Source organism: Leuresthes tenuis, unplaced genomic scaffold, assembly GCF_036924035.1.
Source record: "Leuresthes tenuis unplaced genomic scaffold, fLeuTen1.0.hap1 SCAF_16, whole genome shotgun sequence".
In the NCBI taxonomy this organism is placed as follows: domain Eukaryota; kingdom Metazoa; phylum Chordata; class Actinopteri; order Atheriniformes; family Atherinopsidae; genus Leuresthes; species Leuresthes tenuis.
This window is the reverse complement of record NW_027325370.1, coordinates 29674187-29693405: the sequence shown is the minus strand read 5'-3', so window position 1 is coordinate 29693405 and position 19219 is coordinate 29674187. Positions and strand designations below refer to the sequence as shown.

Here is a 19219-nt window from a genome sequence, read left to right as displayed (position 1 = left end):
GAAAAATGAATAAATAAATCAAACATAAACCTGACACAGGTCCTGAAAGATGAATCTGGGCCTTTGGTTGAATCTCTGACACTGGCATTGTTTGCAAAAGCCTCATCAGAAATGATATCCATAGAAGGTTTGCTGGAAGCAATTCTCAATGAGGGGAAACTGAGAAAAAGCTAAGTTTCACCAAATTACCCAGTGGCAACAGGTCTTGTGGAATGATGAATCCATATTTTGGGTCGACTTATCATTGGTATTTGAGGAGGAGGTCAGGAGAGAGGTGCAACAGTGAGTGTCAGCAGGTGTCAAACACAGTGGACAAAATGCTGCTGCTTTTGATGATCCATGAAATGCTATTTCGGAAGCATGTGATTGGCAATGGCGTCATTGCTTACTATTAGACACTCAACATAACTGAAGAAGACTGGGATCATCTTGACAGAGAAAGGAACAGAAGGCAGCCAACATATGAATAAAAGAGTTTTGGAATGCCTTTCATGAAGTCTGGAGAACTGTTCCTGAAGACAACTTCAAGAAATGAAAAGGTAGCTTGCCTAATAGGGTTCTGGTTTTGTTGAATAAAGCATAGATTGTAGGTCATGACAGATACTGACTCTCAAGCTTGGTAGATTTAGATTTGTACTAACTCTGTTTTTGCCCTATATACCATATTTCTATCAATGCTTGTACATGTAACAATGAATTGCACATCTTGCATTTTCCTAACTCGCAATTTATGTAGAAATCAGTAACTCACTCAAGACTTTTGCATGGTAATTTATGCTGTATTTTATGTACAATATACTCCCAAAATGGTTTAAGGAGTCATGAATTATCACAGGATTAGAGTGCTGCAGAAGTGTTGTGCCATTTCCATTTTTTAAAACCAAAGAAATCCCATTTGTAATGTAGTAATAGGAGAGTTCTCAACCTGAGCAGCAATAATTCTGAATGCATTAATACCATTGAGATGCATTTGTTTGAAAGCTCCCTACAAAGCTACAGAATACATCATGTTTAACAGGCTGATGAGTGCCCACCCTGACAAATAAACTTAAGTCAGCAAATTGAGTCAACTGAGTGCCCCTCTGAATAATCTTCTTTTATTTCTTGTAGTTTTCTTATGACCTCCTACTGCATTACTGCCCGGCACACAGGTTTTTCACAAAATAAATGTCATGGAAACAGACCAACAATGCCAGTGTGGGCTATGTTGAGCTTAGAAACAGTCAACATCTTATGAGAGAGACAGAACAGATGAATGAGTGCCATGTAAATTCTCCAGATGGCAGTAGTTCAACATCAAACCAGCAGACCCAGAGCCAAATTATTTTGATCTTGACCACACAGCTCAGAGGCACATCTAATTATTCAACACAGGGCCCTTAAAATCTCATAGAATATCCTACTATAAAGCTGTTGAAAGATAAGTACCCACAAATCATTTCAACTTTGTCATGTGTGTACGTTTACATTACACTACACTGATTTTCTGGAGGCACTTTTATCTAAAGTGACTAGTTTTAAAGAGCATGATGTCCATTTCGTGAATCTTTATAGTCAAGTTTCCATTCACTAGCATAAAAACTGCAAAAAAGAAAGAAATCAAATGTTTCCATTGACTGATTCTTAAATTATTGTACTGTTTGTCAACCAAATACTGTAAACTCAATTTTTATCTGAACAGTTTGAAATGGTAGGCAATTATTGTCTTCTCTTTTTGAGACACAGTGGTGCTTTAATAACAGAGAGGTCTTTCTATATTTGTTCCTCCCTAATTCCTCTAATCCATCCATCCATCCATCCATCATCTACCGCTTATCCGGGGGTCGGGTCGCGGGGGCAGCAGCTTGAGCAGAGAAATCCAGACGTCCCTGTCCCCGGCCACTTCCTCCAGCTCCTCCGGGGGGACCCCAAGGCGTTCCCAGGCCAGCCGAGAGACATAGTCTCTCCAACGTGTTCTGGGTCTTCCCCGGGTCTCCTCCCAGTGGGACGTGCCCGGAACACCTCCCCAGGGAGGCGTCCAGGTGGCATCCTAACCAGATGCCCGAGCCACCTCATCTGACTCGTCTCAATGCGGAGGAGCAGCGGTTCTACTCCGAGCTCCTCCCGGATGACTGAGCTTCTCACCCTATCTCTAAGGGAGAACCCAGACACCCTGCGGAGGAAACCCATTTCAGCCGCTTGTATTCGCGATCTTGTTCTTTCGGTCACTACCCACAACTTGTGACCATAGGAGAGGATGGGAACGTAGATTGACCAGTAAATATTCTCATCCCAGCCGCTTCACACTCGGCTGCGAATCGCTCCAGTGAGAGCTGAATGTCACGGCCTGACGACCCTAACAGAACCACATCATCCGCCAAGGTCGCCAAATCGGACCCCCTCAACGCCCTGGCTCCGCCTAGAAATTCTGTCCATAAAAGTTAGGAACAGAATCGGTGACAAAGGGCAGCCCTGACGGAGTCCAACTCACACCGGAAACGTATCCGACTTACTGCCGGCAATGCGGACCAAACTCTGGCACCGGTCATACAGAGACCGAACGGCCCCTATCAAGGGGTCCGGCACTCCATATTCCCGGAGCACCCCCCACAGGACTCCACGAGGGACACGGTCGAACGCTTTCTCCAAGTCCACAAAACACATGTAGACTGGTTGGGCGAACTCCCATGCACCCTCTAGGATCCTGCCGAGGGTATAGAGCTGGTCCACTGTTCCACGGCCAGGACGAAAGCCACACTGCACCTCCTGAATCCGAGGCTCAATTATCCGACGGATCCTCCTCTCCAGTACCCCCGAATAGACCTTACCAGGGAGGCTGAGGAGTGTGATACCCCTATAGTTGGAACACACCCTCCGGTCCCCCTTTTTAAAGAGGGGGACCACCACCCCGATCTGCCAGTCCAGAGGCACTGTCCCCGATGTCCATGCGATGCTGCAGAGGCGTGTCAGCCAAGACAGCCCTACAACATCCAGAGCCTTGAGAAACTCAGGACGGACCTCATCCACCCCCGGGGGCCTTGCCACCGAGGAGCTTTTTGACCACCTCGGCAACCTCAGCCCCAGAAATGGGAGGCCCCGTCTCCGAGCTCTCCGACTCTGCCTCTTCCGAGCACGTGTTGATAGGATTGAAGAGTTCCTCGAAGTACTCCCCCCACCGACTCACAACATCCCTAGTTGAGGTCAGCAAAGCCCCGTCCCCACTGTACACAGTGTTGACTGTGAGCCGCTCCCCCCCCCTGAGACACCGGATGGTGGACCAGAATCTCTTCGAGGCCGTCCGGAAATCGTTCTCCATGGTCTCACCGAACTCCTCCCAGGCCCGAGTTTTTGCCTCAGCAACCGCCGAAGCTGCAGCCCGTCTGGCCTGCCGGTACCCATCAGCTGCTTCCAGGGTCCCACTGGCCAAAAAGGCCCGATAGGACTCCTTCTTCAGCTTGACGGCTTCCCTCACCACTGGTGTCCACCAGCAGGTTCGAGGGTTGCCACCACGACAGGCACCGACGACCTCACGGCCACAACTCCGATCAGCCGCCTCGGCAATGGAGTCACGGAACATGGCCCATTCGGGTGATTCTCACGAAACTGTCCTAACCTTTGCAAAAACAAATTTAGGTCAATTTTGCTTTTTTTTTCTCTTATTAGTATTAAGAAGAGTCTCAATTAACTGGCTCAATTAAAATTAGTGATCAATACACGTTCTTTAATACATTTTCGGAATGTTTTATTGAGTTGTTGACCAAATAAATTCATTACCGTAACAAATTTTCAATTGATGATAACTGAATATGTATGAAAGGTAGACCTTTTATTTTTTTCATGCATGTTCTATTAATAGTTCAGAATAGTCACATAGTGTAAACATTCAGAAATGTTTTTATTGATACAGTAATTTTAGTTATTATGTTCATTACCGTAACAAAATTGCATTTTTTTACACTAAATCTTTCCTGTAGTGTAAATTTCACAAGTAATTAAAAAATGTCAATTCAGTAATCTGAAAAGACTTGACAAATAGTTCCTATACAAAAATAAAATTTGAAGGTATCACTCATTCCCATCCAAATATTTACATATACAGCAAGTGTTACAGTACTGAAAAGCTGTTACGGTAATGAAAAGTTTTGTTACGGTAATGACCTCAAACAGCATTCATACATAGAAGCCATGTTTTTAATATTCACAAAGTAATACACGGTAGGAGCATTCTCCAATGCCTCCCCCAGAGACTCCAAAAAGGGTGGGTACTCTGAACTGCTGTTTGGCGCATAGGCACAAATAACAGTCAGGACCCGTCCCCCCACCCGAAGGCGGAGGGAGGCTACCCTCTCGTTCACTGGGGTAAACTCCAATGTACTGGCACACAGCTGGGGGTCAATAAGTATGCCCACACCTGCTCTGCGCCTCTCACCACGGGCAACTCCAGAGTGGAAGAGAGTCCAACCCCTCTCAAGAGGACTGGTTCCAGAGTCCGACTATATCTATCCGGAACCGCTCAGCCGCGCGCACCAGCTCCGGCTCCTTCCCCAACAGAGAGGTGACATTCCACGTCCCAAGAGCTAGCTTCAGTAGCCGAGGATCAGACCGCCAAGGCCTCCGCCTTCGGCTGCTACCCAGCTCACATGGCACCCGACCCCCTTGGCCCCTCCCACGGGTGGTGAGCCCGTCGGAAGGGGGACCCACGTTATGATTTCGGGCTATGCCCGACCGAGCCCCATGGGCACAGGCCCGGCCACCAGGCGCTCGCGGCCGGGCCCCACCCCCGGGCCTGGCTCCGGGGGAGGCCCCGGTGTCCCATATCTGGGCAAGGGATGACGCGGTCCAAATTTCTTTTTCATCATAAGGAACCTTTTGAGCTGTTCTTTGTCTGGTCCCTCATCTAGGATCTGTTTGCCTTGGGTGACCCTACCAGGGGCTTGAAGCCCCGGGCAACATAGCTCCCAGACTCATTGGGGCACGCAAACTCCCCCACCACGATAAGGTGACAGCTCAGGGGGGAGCAACTTTGTAATTAGAAACATGTTTTCAAAGCTAGAGCGTTTTTTTTTTAAGTAACACTGGAGAATTTGCCCATTTTATTCTTTGGCTCACTCTACAGTTGTGGGATTAATAACACAGTCATAAAAACCAATCTCCACGCGAGTCCTGAACATGTACAGCCATTAACAGGATCTCTTGTCATAAGGCACATCAAAACCCACAAAAACATAAAGCAAAATGGTGTGGTGCAGGGTTGGAAACCAAAGCTGTGAACTGTATCTCAGACCCAGGGTGCTCCAGGGCAATTTCAGGCCCAAGAATGTCCATAGCAAAGGTTTAGAACTAACTGACCCGTCAGAACCACACCATTTTAAGGTTTACAAACTTCTCTAGCATTGGTTTAAATGTGGAACATATCATTTAATTCAAAGACATGTGAATGTTTTAGTATGAAGATAATTTGAATCATTTTTGCTACCTTTACTTACCTTTATGTGGAAATTTACAAGACAACAACAGAGACAATTACATTGCAAAAATACCAAAGTTCCCAAAGGGCTGCTGCGCACCTCATCCTTTACAACCACAGCATAAACGAGACACAAATATAACATTCTATATTTTAGCTTTATTTTACTGTGATCACTATCCACAATAAATATCCTGCAATAAAATACAGCTTTTAGTCACAGACTTGTTTGGAATAAAAATATAAAAGAGTAAACCAAAGTTGTCAAGTTACCTTTGGCCTACTTCAAGAAGACAGATGCAACGTTATTTCAGATTTCTGTACATGGTGGGAGTAGGATTTGGCAAACCAGGTGTTGATAAAGTCAGCACTCAATACGTTATTCCCCATGCAACTCCTTTGATCAGTAATGGCCCTGGATTAAGATTGTGCAATGAAACACAGGCAAATGAGTTGGAAAACAAACAAACCATAAGGCAGATTACCTAAACTCAGAAGACTTAAGACAAACGACAACAAAACAAAGCTTTGACTAAACAGAGGCTCTAAAAAAGAAAACACTTTGGGACTTACATAATCAGCTAAAAAAAATGACCAGTACATTCTCTCTTAGCCATTTTAGGCACAGCAGCCAAGTATGTTCACCCTTCTGTGAGAACAGTCCTGATAAGAATGCCGATGAGTATTGCTGTAGTGCATACAAGCCCAACATAAGTCATACAACAGTTTAAGGCAATGATTCAGATGGTTGCAAAACACTAAAAATGTCTCCGCTGGTTTTAGATGAACTGGGGAGACATACATGTGGACAAATGGAAATGTAACACTAACTGTATGAAGAGTATTTAGGAACGTTTCTTCAAATTCAATATCACCTGAAATGATTAAGATTCTTTTTAAAAATTATCCTATTTTTAAATGATAGCTTGAAAGTTTTTCTCTTGGTTTAAATGCTGCTCGAGTGGCCATAAATCTTTTTTTTTCTTGCTAGGATTTCTTCCATTCAGACTTTTAGAATCTGCTTCCAACGAAAAAGAGACAGAAGATGCAATTTTCCATAAACAATCTCTCCAAACATGTAATCCAAAGGTCATCTGATGCCAATATGATGCTTGACTGACCTCTAGCTGCTAAACTCAGAGGGTAACCTCAAATGTTAGTGTTTATTAAAAGTTATATATTACGTTTCTGTGTTTAGCTGCTTGTAGTGCATGGATGTCTTTCTGTTTTAAGACACTCACTCGATTTATCTGACTGGTTCTTATGAAGCCTAAACTGAGCATAAATGTAGGGCTAGATCTTCACCCAAAAGCATAGCAGAAAAGGGTTTTTTGTGGGATTTTTGAGGATTTAGGCAAGCAAAATCTGTTTGATAGCAATTATGAGCACGCAATCACTGGAAAATGTGAGCCCATCCCTTGAGCACCAGTAATAATAAACTCAGAGAGACTAACAATAATGGCTCAACATGCATACAGATCAAATTCGATCAATTATTGAATGCTGGGTTATGACTAAGTTGAAGATTTTCCTCATAGAGTAGTGCTGCCTAGCTAATAAAATAAATCATGTACAATACCGGCAACTTGGCCTAAATATAAGTCTACACACGTGTTTCAGATGAAACAGAGAATATCCTCTCAGTGATGGGAGTGTGCGTATATACGGTGCATCAGTAACAGTAGTAAAGTTGAGAGCGCAGCCCCCTGAAGGTGTCGTCATCCTTCCCGCTGGCCTGTTCTCCATCAAAAAGCATGGAGTCTGGCAATACCACACCCTCTAGTGGATCTGGTTGGCAGAACTCTACTATAAATTCCTCCTCACAGTCAAGCAGCAGTCTGGACCAGGCGTTCATGTCCAGCTGGCCAGCGGTGCCGCCGTATTCCTCTGGCAAAACCGATGCCGGGATGTTCCGGTGCAGAGAGCGCAGGTCTGAGCCATGGAGGACGTACTGTCCGAGGAGGTAGGAAAGACATGCAAGAGATGAAAGCTGGCTTGTCAGCAGCCTCTTATTTAAAGTGGCTGTAATCGATATGTCAAGTAATGTAAAAAAAAATTAATTTTTTTAGTATTGACCCCATTACGTATTATCACTCGTTTCTATAGTGCCATAAAGATTCTTTCTTCTTGTTTAGGCTTTACTTTTCCTTTGAGGTTCACTTCCACTGCATTTGTACTTATGTTCAAACATGGCAAAAAAACAGCTCTAAAAAATTATTTCCATGTTTATTTTAACTGTACAATACATAAAAGGAACATTTATCCATATTTTTTCAGAGAAGAACTGGTAGTATCCAAATCTGAATCATTCAGAACTCTGAACAGATGGAGTGCTGCTCCGTGTTAGCTTTCAAGTTTGCCATACCAAGTAAAAATGCTCTAATGTGTCAGTGTTGTGTTTATAGTATGTTTCTAAGAGCCACAAACAATTTCTATCAGAAAGTGTTTCTTTGGTTTCAATGAACACAAAGCAAGCCAAAAAAATGACAAGCTTCTGTTTCAGGTGGCTTGAATTAATTCCCCAGAAAACAAAATGTTTCCTGTTTTATGGAGATTGAATGCAGGCTGAAAATAGAAATGAGGAACACCATTGAAAGTCAGCCTTTGTTTAAAATAAGAGTAAGATCATTCAAGAACAATAGTTACCCTCTCTGCCATCTTCTCTTTCAGAAACGGCTTGATAATAGCAAAGATGCCTTTGAAAATCCTGGGCTCGTTAATGATGTTAACGGCCTTGATTCTGATTGGAAACCCATCCTGTGAATTAGAAACTGCATTCAGAACACATTGCTAGGTGGAATGTGTATTCAAGTCAATATTAGAAACACAGCAGTCACACTAAAACTCTACGGACAATTGAAGGGATACCCGTAGAGTGTCGAATAGATCATTTTCTTCATTCCTGTGACATTATACTCAAAATTGATGCTGCAATCATAAACCTTCAAGTTAAATCAAACAAATATTTTTTCTTGATTAATTCTAACGTTAAAGTGTCATCAGATCACAAAATTGGGTAAATCTATCAAGAATGTGGACATCTCACCTGGAGAATGCTCACAACCTTTTTGGCAAGAAACGGGCCTGGATTGGATGCCTGTGACATGCCCACTCCAGTGTAGTCGGCTAAGATGACGATACCGTTCACCTGTGCTTCTTCTGGCTGGATCAGCTTCTCCAGAGTCAGATAAATGGCCCTCACGTTGTCAACAAATGGATAATCATTTGGTTTCCACTTTCCTGTACAAAAGGTCATTTTACATAATCAGCTAAGCTTATCCTTGCAGAACTGTCAGTAAAATATAAGGTTCTTAGTTACTTAGTAAGTGCTTAAAGGCTCCAGAAAATACTGGGAATAGATTCTTCTGAGTAATGCGACAACTGTTATAAATTATAAATCTGCTGACTTGAAGATCAAAATTAAGCCGAAGCCAACCTGGCCGGAGACAAAGGATGTATCTTCCGCTGGGGTCCGGCCTCGGTAGGACTGTGAGAAAGCCCAGGTCTAGGACGTGTTTCACCGTGGATGGCCTCAGGTCCTGGAACACCTCTGGCCATGCCTTACGGCCAGCGTGGTAATTGAGCAACAGCTGCAGAGCACGATCATAGTCAAACTTCCTTGCCCTCAGGAAGCGCAGCAGGAAGGCATCATCTAGTCGAGTCCTGAGATTTGGCTGTTCCTGGAAAGTCACATGGAATAATAACTATCAAAATTTCTTGACGAATCAAACTTTTAAACTTTGACAACCTGGCAATATAATTAAAAATGAGATAAGTTATATACACAATTAATTAATGACTGGCTTCTAATATTTTGATTATAATAGGGGTTGAATAATTTTATTGCATAAGGGTCAAATAGTTTGAAAGGGATGAGTTTGTTCTCATATTGTTGTTTGGACCAAAACCAACAACAAAGTAACCCTTATTAATAAGCATTACACACAACTGCTGTGTTTCACATTTGTCCAGAAACTATCAAAACTATCAGTGAATCATGCTATTGAAAAGCTGGTTGAAAAGTTCCTTCATTATGATAACAAGGAAACTTCTGTTTATATTCTGTTTTGGTCTTTTCAATTATTATATTTAAAAAAAAAGAACAAATGATCAGCTGAAAAGGAGAAAAAGAATTTAGATACTGAATGAATGAATGAATAAATGGACTACCTTACAAACATTTATTATTATAATATAGTCAATTATGATGTAAAAGTACAATGCAAAACCTTTAGAATCATGTCTCTCAGAGCTTGGACATCACGGAGACGCCACTCTGGCTTCTCCTGGAGCTCCTCCCGTGCCTTGGCCACCAATTCATGGGTCAGGGTGCAGGAATAGATGGGTGGAGGGGGTCTGGGGAACCAGCTCTGTCCTGCAGCTGCGGCAGAGTCCGCTGAAGGATGACTGAGACTGTCATACTCATGTTGATCGGCCATGGAATGACTGGGTGAAGCTGTTCACAAAAAGCAAGACTGAAACACCACCTGAAGCACTGCCTTCTAGTTTCACTGGTGGAAGGTGTTTTTTTCTTTTAAGGTTAGCATGAAATAGTGGAGCACCTACTGCCCTACGTTCAAATATAGTACATACCAATTTAGAAAACACAGCACTTTGTAAAAGAATAGTCATAACAGGCTTTGCATGAAAAAAAGCGTAAAAGCTGTCAAGTAAGTGTTGTTATTTATAAAAATATAAAGCTCCTAAAAATTGTGCTCAAGTAAATTCACTTGTGACGCGTTCACAGCTGCGTAAATTTTACATCATTGTTACCTTTTTATTTGTTCAGTACACACACACACACACACATATATATATATATATATATATATATGAAATTAACTATAGCAGGAGAATATACAACGGTCATAGAGTAGGTTCGTTCTCCAGGTTCCTCGACAACAACGTTATCATGATAAGTATTTCATTAATGGGTCCGAACCTGGGCTAATCTAAACCCGAACACAACCAATGCGGCAGAGACTGATGACTGAATGCTAACTAGAAATACGTTTAACATTAACCCTCTATAACAGACGTAGATGACATTGATGAACACACGCTGGCAAGGTATGACTGGTTTCAGAAAAGGGCAGCAACGACTGAAAACAACAAACCAGTTCATCTAAAATCACTACCGACCTGTCGGGAAAATCTTCTTTCCGGGTACAGAGACGGCGCTATCTCATTGGTCTATTTGCAGCATGTGAAACGCTGCTGACTCACCACAGCCGTCGAAATGTACGTTGATTATTTGGATGGCCAAGCTGCCTTCCTGGTCCATAGGAATTTAGGCTATCCTGACATATTTTGACACTGCACAGACGTAAAGACAAAAAAATCCTTTTTATTTGTGACAGCCTTTAATATTATCAATAAAATAGTTATTATAGAATGTCGCTTGACCTACTGAATTATGTCAAGTAGCAAGCACCCCCCCCCCCCCCCCCCCCCCCCCCCCCATCAGTCAAACACGGAGCCTTGGAGACGTTACGGTTCCATTTACAACTCAAATCAGTAGATGGCAGGATAGGCTTACTTGTTGCTGAGCCTGCGTCTCTCTCTCTCTCTCTCTCTCTCTCTCTCTCTCTCTCTCTCTCTCTCTCTCAGCATGAATCACAGGCCCTGGCAATAATATTATGGAATCACCAGTCTTGGAGGATGTTCATTCAACTGTTTTATTTTGTAACAAAATAGAATAAAATGAATAAACATATCTTACGTATGTAAATCTATTTTACATATGATGTAAAAGATGTAAAACAAAAAATGTAAAACAAAATTACACTATTTTTGGAAAACAAATTGAGAGAAACGCAGGTCAATGTTTGTGTATGAACTGTAAGAAAGGGATTGAGGGAAATGGGATTAACATACAAAAAAGCCAAATCTAAACCATCTCTAACACCTAAACAGAAGAAATCAAGTTAACATTGGGTTAGAGAGAACCAGTCATGGAATATGGATGATAGAATTAAGGAGATTTTCAGTGATAAATCACAAATCTCCATTGGGCAAGATGATGTTACTGGAACCTTTGTTTGGCACAGGTCCAATGAGGAGATTGTCTATATGCTGATGTTGAGTTCACTGTTGCTCTGCCTGATCATGCTTTGGATTCGCATTCATGCCTCAAGTCAAGCCATGGTTGGATGCCTCATTTTTCCCGATACTCACAGCACAACATAAATGTAATGAATTGAGGTCTGTTAAGTTATTCATTCTTCTTGACTGTGAGAAAATCAAGCATGAACTTCATGAAAAATTAAACAAAAGCACCTATCAAATTTCCCCACAATTCTGTGGTTTTCTTTTAGCATTAAGCAATTCTATTGTTTCAAATGAGTCTATTTGGGTTGGGTCAACATTATCTGCCGGGGTTGACAAAGTGCATCTAAAAGGATTGTGTCTCAGTTTAATTAAGTGGGTAGTAAATGTTAGTGGTAGTAGTTGTTGAATGAGTAGGTATAGGTTTTTTTTAGTTTACTCATATCACACTTTTTCGTTCAAAAGTACTTGTTCATGCAACGAGATTTAGTTTTCTTTAATTGAAGATTAAATTGACCCAACCCATATATATGAAGTGGACACAACAATTGCTTAACACTTAAATAAAACCCTGTAATTACATTTGAAATTTGTTCCACGTTCTCTTTAAAGATGTGCATTCGCCCTGTCATTCCCCCTGAGAGTAGTGAGCAAAGTGTGAACTGTGAATAAAGTGTCTACAAGTTGATTTACTTAAACAAACCTGGGTGATAAAATCCACTTGAGTGTTGCATGAATATGTGTCAGGAAAACAAAACTTAGGGAACCTTTTCGAAACATACAAGATTGATGCTACAAAGCTGCTTCAGTCTTTTTTAAACATTATTCTCTTGTGGTTAAAAACATTTTATGTCTTCACATGTTTGGAACATTTTCATGTCAAACAGATCATTCAACAGATTTTTTGATTCGTTAAACTTATGGAGCCCTTGTTGCAAAAAAAAAAAAAAGATAATAGTTAAGCCGAAATGCACCTGTTTTTCCCAGGTGGAGTGTTAAAATATGTCTTTGAAGTTGCTGTCTGTACTATCTGTGATGATTTTATGATAGCTTATCGGAGACCAAGCAACACTGCCACGTTGGACCCATTTTTTCTCCCCAGTGCTTTCCCACTTATCATTCCACATTATCCCTTAAGTGAATTCTTCTGTTATGACCTCAGCATAGAATATAATCAGCCGAAAATGCAATATAAAAATAAACAGAAAGATTTATTAAGTCATTTTCACATTGTAAGGCAAACATATTGCCTGGTTTTGTAAGGCAGTACAGGTTACAAAGCACGATTGATTTAATCTGTTAAACCATGACAAAACACTAAACAAAAAATACAATACATATTCTTTAAAAACCAACACAACATATCATTGAGAAACTTCCCCAGCATGTGTTCCTATGAAGTGGCACCTGTGTACAAAGCGTGGCTATCTGCATGTAGATTTTAGAATTTAGTCTTTATTGCAGTACATAAAACAAACCACAAATGGAAAGGTTTTGTCACAAAACATTTAAGAGTCCCAAAAACCTGAGCTCATTCAAAGCCTTTCCTCATCTTTTTTTATGAGTTTGTTTTATCACTAATAAACATAAAAAAACTAAATGTACGAAAATGTAAGGCTTGTTGTAACATTCATAAAATATTCATATGCTCACCATGTCTAACTTAAGCCTCACTGCATGCACTGAATGTTACCCAATAATGAACTACATTTGCAGCAGTGAACTTCGAAGAAACGTTATAGAACAACAGTATGCCTGGAAAATTACAATGTTAATAGTTTTATCTGGCTTTCCTTGAGCTATGGAGCTCAACCACCCCTATATTCTAAATAAACCCTGAAAACTATCTGTTAGGAACTTGTAATTACATTTAGCTACATTACTGTTTCAGTCAAGTTAACAGCTTAAATGCTGATTGTTAATAAACTTTCAAATAAAGACCCTGGTTTGAAATAATAAAAAAGTTGAAGAAATAAGTATTCAAAAAGCTGTTATATGGCCTCTTGCTTTGTGATGGTTGGCTGAGGGATGGAGGTTGACTGCTTGGGTACAGTAGCTATGACCCCCTGGGCCATTTTGTAATGTTCTGAGCTTGAGGCAGTTGGTGGAGATGGAATTGGAGTTTCAGGAGTGGCTGAAAAGAAGAAAAAAGAGAGAAAAAGGAACACGTTAGAGGCAGAACTGCAGAATAAGCAGGTGTAGATTTTCCACTGTGCAATATAAAGTATTTTGGATATGGAGTGCTTTAGTGAAATTTCTTAGAGCATTAAACACATTAGGAATGAAAAACAGAAGTTTTCTTTGACAAAGTAAGCCTGATTAGTTTCCATGAAGAATTTAACGGATTATTCTGTCTACCTTGTTTGACCTTTAAGCTACCTGACTGGAACGCACATGGAGCTGACTGAGGAAATTAGTCTTGCTTCAATTACATATAATTGATTATTGTTAACTTAGATTAATTTTACAGATTGACTTGATTAAACTTGGATGGACAAAAAAATTTAATTTCCTTTAGTGTTTGTCAGCAATAAATAAACAGCAGTTGTAATACTCATTTTTCGTGCTTACAGATTTGGCCATTATGGATTGGTGTTGCCATGTTGCTGGTCACTATAACATTGCTGCTGAGATGCTCTTGAACCAGGTGAGGGTGCAGAGAGTGAGGTGCATGTGGAGCTTCATTTGCAGAACCTAAGAGACAAAAGCATTTTGTTATATGCATCAGTAGAAGGATGAATCATTTGAAAAGTGAAAAAATGAGAGAAACCACTCACCTCCTAAAAGCATTTCTTGGAGCAAGTTGTCGATCTTGGCCATTCCAAAGAGCTTGACAAACTGGATCTGCTCAATCATTTGCCAAGTGATGCTCTGTAGTGTTGGCAACAACAGGAGGAGCTCCCCAAAGCGGCCACGAGAGTCGTACTGCCTGTCATTGATGTAGTCCTCCAGGCTGACCTGGACCTGATATCGCATTCGCTTGATCTTTGCAGGGTCACTAAGACCTTTAGCATCTGTAAGCAAACAGAAGCACAAAAGTTTACAAAAGAGAAGTATGTTAATGAGTAGCATCTTCATACAGTACAATGCATCCCTAGCTTTTGAACTTGTGAATGGTGTTATCAGCTTGAAAAGAAAAGTGACAAGAAAGTTTTGTCAGGAGTAGTACCTGGGTCAAAGAAAACTATAGCCTTCAAGCAAGCATATTCGTTGTCATCTATCTGAAGCTCTTGGAAAGGAAGCACCAGCTCATCCAGGATTCTAACTGCTACCCTCCCCACCTCCAACTCTGGACAGTTTCTGGGAATAATGTGATCATTTCCTGTGGGTGAAGCACATTTTAAATAAAATGTACAACAAGAATTAAAGAAAATATATTTTCAGTATGAGTGCAATAATGCCTCTTTATTTTTCAATTCTACCTAATAAGAGGATGTCTTTATACAGCATGGACCTCTTTGCAACACCAAGCAGGAGATGCTCTCCTGCATGAGCTCGAAGCAATGCCACCTGGAACAAAGACCATTGTTACCATTGTGTGGTGATATCTCAGTCTTTTGCATTATAATGCTGACCTTTAGGTATTTTGTACAGTAGTTCTGTTCTCTCTAAACTTCAATGTAACATTATTACATTGAAGCTTAAAATACCGGATAAACAAAAAGCTCTGGTAGGAAGCCCAGGCTCTCACTCTGCATCAGCAAATCAGTGACTAAGGCCTGGTGATCACACTGTTAATGATTCTATATTTTTTCGAGGAGGGATATAACTCTAAAACCAGCTCATCATATTCTAACTCAGGATTAAAATACATTAACTATTCTGGTTGAAGAAGTTTGCGTGTGAAAAGTCCTCTTTGGAAATGTGTCTAATCTACCCTCCTTTTTGTTGCCAGGTTTTATTCTATGAAGAAAGAACACATTCAGAGGCAAGCCTGTAGCCATGTGCTCCTGCAGACCACATCATGGTTGTGAGTCGACTGGTTGATGAGTGACCAGAGTGTCTATACCATTATGTACACTCTGTCTGTGCATGAGTTTTACCTGGTCATCCAAGGGCAGGTCACAGAAGGCTGGGATGTACTTGGCCCACTCCACCAAAACAAGCAATTGCTGTTTCATAGACTCGCAGACGTCTGTGATTGTGGCGATCTTTTTGGTCCTTATATCGCCATTCAGTATAGGAGCAGGTGACGTGATCTATACAAACACAGATTGTGAAACCATTCAATTCTTTGGTACAGGTGACTAATGGTAGATTGATGCAGGATTTTCAGTGAGCTTTACCTGTCTTGACAGAACATCTGCTTGAATGAGTGCATTGATAGATGGTAAACTGCTGTCTTCATAGCTGGATCTCCTGGTGCTGATTCTGTCTCTTTCATTTTGTACAGCTAAAAACACACAGATCATCAATGAACCAGCTGTATTAGGTTGGAGATTGCAATAAAAAATAAAGTTGTGGATTTAATAAAACTATAATAAAATTAAAAGACGAGAAAACAATTCTCTGACCTGATGTTGACTGAATCCTGAGATATTCAAAAGAAAAAGAAGTCTCCTGAGGTTGTCCTGTCTATCAGTATATGGCCATTATTACTTGGAAATGTTTGCTCAGCATAAGCTGGTCAGAGACTTCAGCACTCCATGGAGTGAACATTAACAAAATAGTACTCTCCCGAGCATTGCAACACCCACATCAATTTAGTGAAGACAGCTCACACAGTGTGACAGTGATTAAGTTAAAATTTCTTTTTTTTTCCAAGCTTTTACAAAAGAGGTTTATAGGCTGAGTCAGTTTATTTGCAGAAATAGAATGCTCTTACCCTCTTTCTTCATGCCAGCTCTAAAGCACTTCTTCAGTCTGCAGTATCTGCATTGGTTTCTCTTGTCTTTGTCCACAATACACTGTCTGCTGAACCTGAAAAGAAGATGAAAAACATTTAAGCTGTTGTGCCATCCAAAAGGAAACTTAATGAGGAAAGCAAAAACTGCTGCAACAATTAGTCAAACAATTGATCATTCAGATACATTGATTAATTGTATTTGCCATTTCTTTATAGCAAAATACCAATCATCAGGTTATTTGATTTAATTGACATATATAGCTGAGAATAAGTTCCAGCTGCCGGATGTGCAATGCTTTGCTTCAGTGGCACTGAAAGATTTCTCTCCTGAAAAGCAACGCTGTCCTCACCTGCATGAGTACATGTGATTTTTGCGGACGCTTCGTCTGAAGAAGCCTTTGCAGCCGTCACAGCTGGAGGCCCCATAATGTTTGCCAGTTGCTCTGTCTCCACATATGGCACACAAGCTGCCTACCGCCAGGTGGCCAGTGGTGTTCATGTTGGTGCTTTCAGCCGGTGAGGAGTCTAACACAAGAAGCAAGAGAGAGAGAATATGTAATCAAAAAAAGTCAGCAGGCTTTTTCTTGAGTGAGTTTGATTTAAGAAGGTGTGAATGGCAAGAGAGAAAACATGAATGAGCTCCAATGATGGCTGATCAAAATCAGCCTTAATCAGAACTTACAAGAATCTTTTAAGTTACTGAGTAGCTCAGATAGACTCAACAGAGGGTAACTGTTGTTAGCTTGATTATCTTTATAAACGCAATCACTGAAGACAGTTTTCTCTTTAGCCACACTCACAGTCATAAGACGACCTCAATCAATCATAGGATATGTCATGACACATGCTGGAATGTATGCACTGGTTTAAATATGGCAGGTTGACTTGTATGGAAACGTTGTCATATATTTCTATGATAGAGTGAAAATGTGTAGAAGTGATAAAAAAGTTAAGTGGCGAGTTTGCTTGAAACAGCTTCCCATCAGGCCTCCCTTTCCTTTAACACTCATTGGGAATATTAGAATCACAGCCACAGGTCATGGGAGACTGCCTGTACAAATAAGTAGGTGTCATTGTAAGCACATATCAAAAAACTGCATCCTTTTTCTTCAGCTTAAACTCTGTGGGAAATGACCGTTTGTAACAAGAGAAGGGTGATCATGATACTCCAGCTACTGCATCATCTAAGAGTGAATATCAATCCATCAATCAGTTTGACACCACATCACTGCACAAGCTGAAACAGGTTGAAACGACTTGGACCAAATGACCTGAATGCTTTGAGAAAACAGCAGGCTTATAAAACAAAATCTCTTAATGTTCTGCTATTGCAAGTGATAAAACAAGACCACTGCACAGGATGATTACTCTGTGAGCAGCAGCAGATGGACAAATGACCCCTTTTTATCACTTCATGCTAGAGCTCCCACTGTGCTCTCCCGACCAAAGTTTTAAATCAGTAAAAGTTTCAAAGTTCAATGCCAGAGTTGCATATATGTGACTCACCTGTGCCCAAAGGGAGCACTTGCATGCTTTCAAACTCCAGCGTGGTGTAAGCTGGATCCAGAGCCTCGCTGTAGTCTGCCATGTCCATGTCTACCAGTGGTTTGGGCAAACAAATACTCAACTACCTGACAGTGGGGCAGAAAGACTCGTCTAAGAAAAGCTAATGTGCCCCCCCCCACCTCCTCCTCCTTTCTTTTCTCACACCCCCACACACTTCTCTAGTAACCCCCCCTCCTCTCTTTTAGGCCTAGCTCCACCTTGTAACAGGACAGCTCCTTTCCGACTGAGTGTGATGAGAACCTACCGGTGACAGAGAGGAGAGCAGTTACTGACAGCAGAGCTCAGCTCCTTCTCCCCTGTCCCTTGAGCCACTAACCAGAGGAGAGGTGGAGTGTCTGTCAAGTTGATGGTTAACTAGCCCCTTCTACGGTGAATCACAGCATTTTCTTTTTTTTTTTTTTGTGAGGACATCGCACAACATCAGTATCAGCCACCTTAGGATGGCTCTCTCTGTCTGTCGTAGATAAACCCTCTATTAGAGCTATATGAGGTCAATCATGACTCCACCACTTTAAATTATATCACTGGTACTTTCAATTACATGCTGATGTCACATGCACACTTCTTATTGCATCCACATGAGGCACAAATAGCTTAACCTTCCCCAAATGTCTGATGGGAAAGCCATAGTGGTGAAAAAGTACATTTACTTTAGCAGTGAAGCTAGAAATGTATCGTAATGTTAATCTAGTTAATCTATTATAAGGGCAATTAGAGGGAGAAGGGGTATTAATAAATAAGTTTTGCTTCTTCATATCCATTTTCAGACAAGTTGCATTAATTAATGTCATATCTGAAGGTATAAATATTTACAAGTTTATTCAATTGGAAATCTTGTCTGTATTATTAGTTTCTATTCATGTTCAAATTTATATATGAATATGTAATGCGATGTTGAGCTAATACTGGTGACTATGTATATGTTATTTGGGATTGTTCTTTTTGTAACTACTGTTTATCAATCACTTTTTTTTGTCTGAAATAAATTCATTCATTCATTCAATTTATAATTCTACTCAGCTCATTCGGCTCAAAATCTCACACTGATGTTCACACTGATGAAGGCAGGCTGTCTGACTCCATGTACAAAACTTCCACCGACACTAAAACAAATTTGACCTTCCTCAACACAGATATCCCACAAAATACTTCAAAACTTGCAGTTATTTAATTCTGACATAAGTTACTTCAAACTGAGTTTTCTGCAATGTATCCTCAGTAGACAGAAATAAACTGTTATGTTTACGATCTACTTTGCATCTTATGATTTTATCAAAAAAGATGAATTAGCTGCCATTAAAATGTTCTTATAC

At 40.9% G+C, this 19219-nt stretch overlaps 2 protein-coding genes across 4 annotated transcripts in view; both read right to left on the bottom strand.

The window, feature by feature from the left end:
• The window catches only part of ttpal (tocopherol (alpha) transfer protein-like), a 204872-nt gene extending 194194 nt beyond the window's left edge, over positions 1 to 10678 (bottom strand). The window contains exons 1-6 of one of the 3 annotated variants that reach the window (XM_072366771.1): positions 10589 to 10678; positions 9676 to 9902; positions 8883 to 9126; positions 8493 to 8686; positions 8093 to 8203; positions 5584 to 7397 (exon numbers count right to left, since the gene is read on the bottom strand). In XM_072366771.1, coding sequence (XP_072222872.1) covers positions 7119 to 7397; positions 8093 to 8203; positions 8493 to 8686; positions 8883 to 9126; positions 9676 to 9885 — 1038 coding nt within the window. In that variant the 5' untranslated portion in view covers positions 9886 to 9902; positions 10589 to 10678 and the 3' untranslated portion in view covers positions 5584 to 7118. The other 2 variants (XR_011907850.1, XM_072366770.1) reach the window with 2 other exon arrangements.
• Positions 10679 to 12686: 2008 nt separating this feature from the next.
• Positions 12687 to 18071, bottom strand: hnf4a (hepatocyte nuclear factor 4, alpha). The gene is made up of 10 exons (XM_072367038.1): positions 17847 to 18071; positions 16691 to 16865; positions 16320 to 16414; positions 15781 to 15887; positions 15538 to 15693; positions 14917 to 15004; positions 14664 to 14816; positions 14272 to 14508; positions 14066 to 14188; positions 12687 to 13628 (listed from the first exon to the last, which is right to left on the bottom strand). The coding sequence occupies exons 1-10, from the start codon at positions 17932 to 17934 to the stop codon at positions 13486 to 13488; spliced, it is 1365 nt and encodes a 454-aa protein (XP_072223139.1). The 5' UTR covers positions 17935 to 18071; the 3' UTR covers positions 12687 to 13485.
• Between the last annotated feature and the right edge of the window lie 1148 nt (positions 18072 to 19219).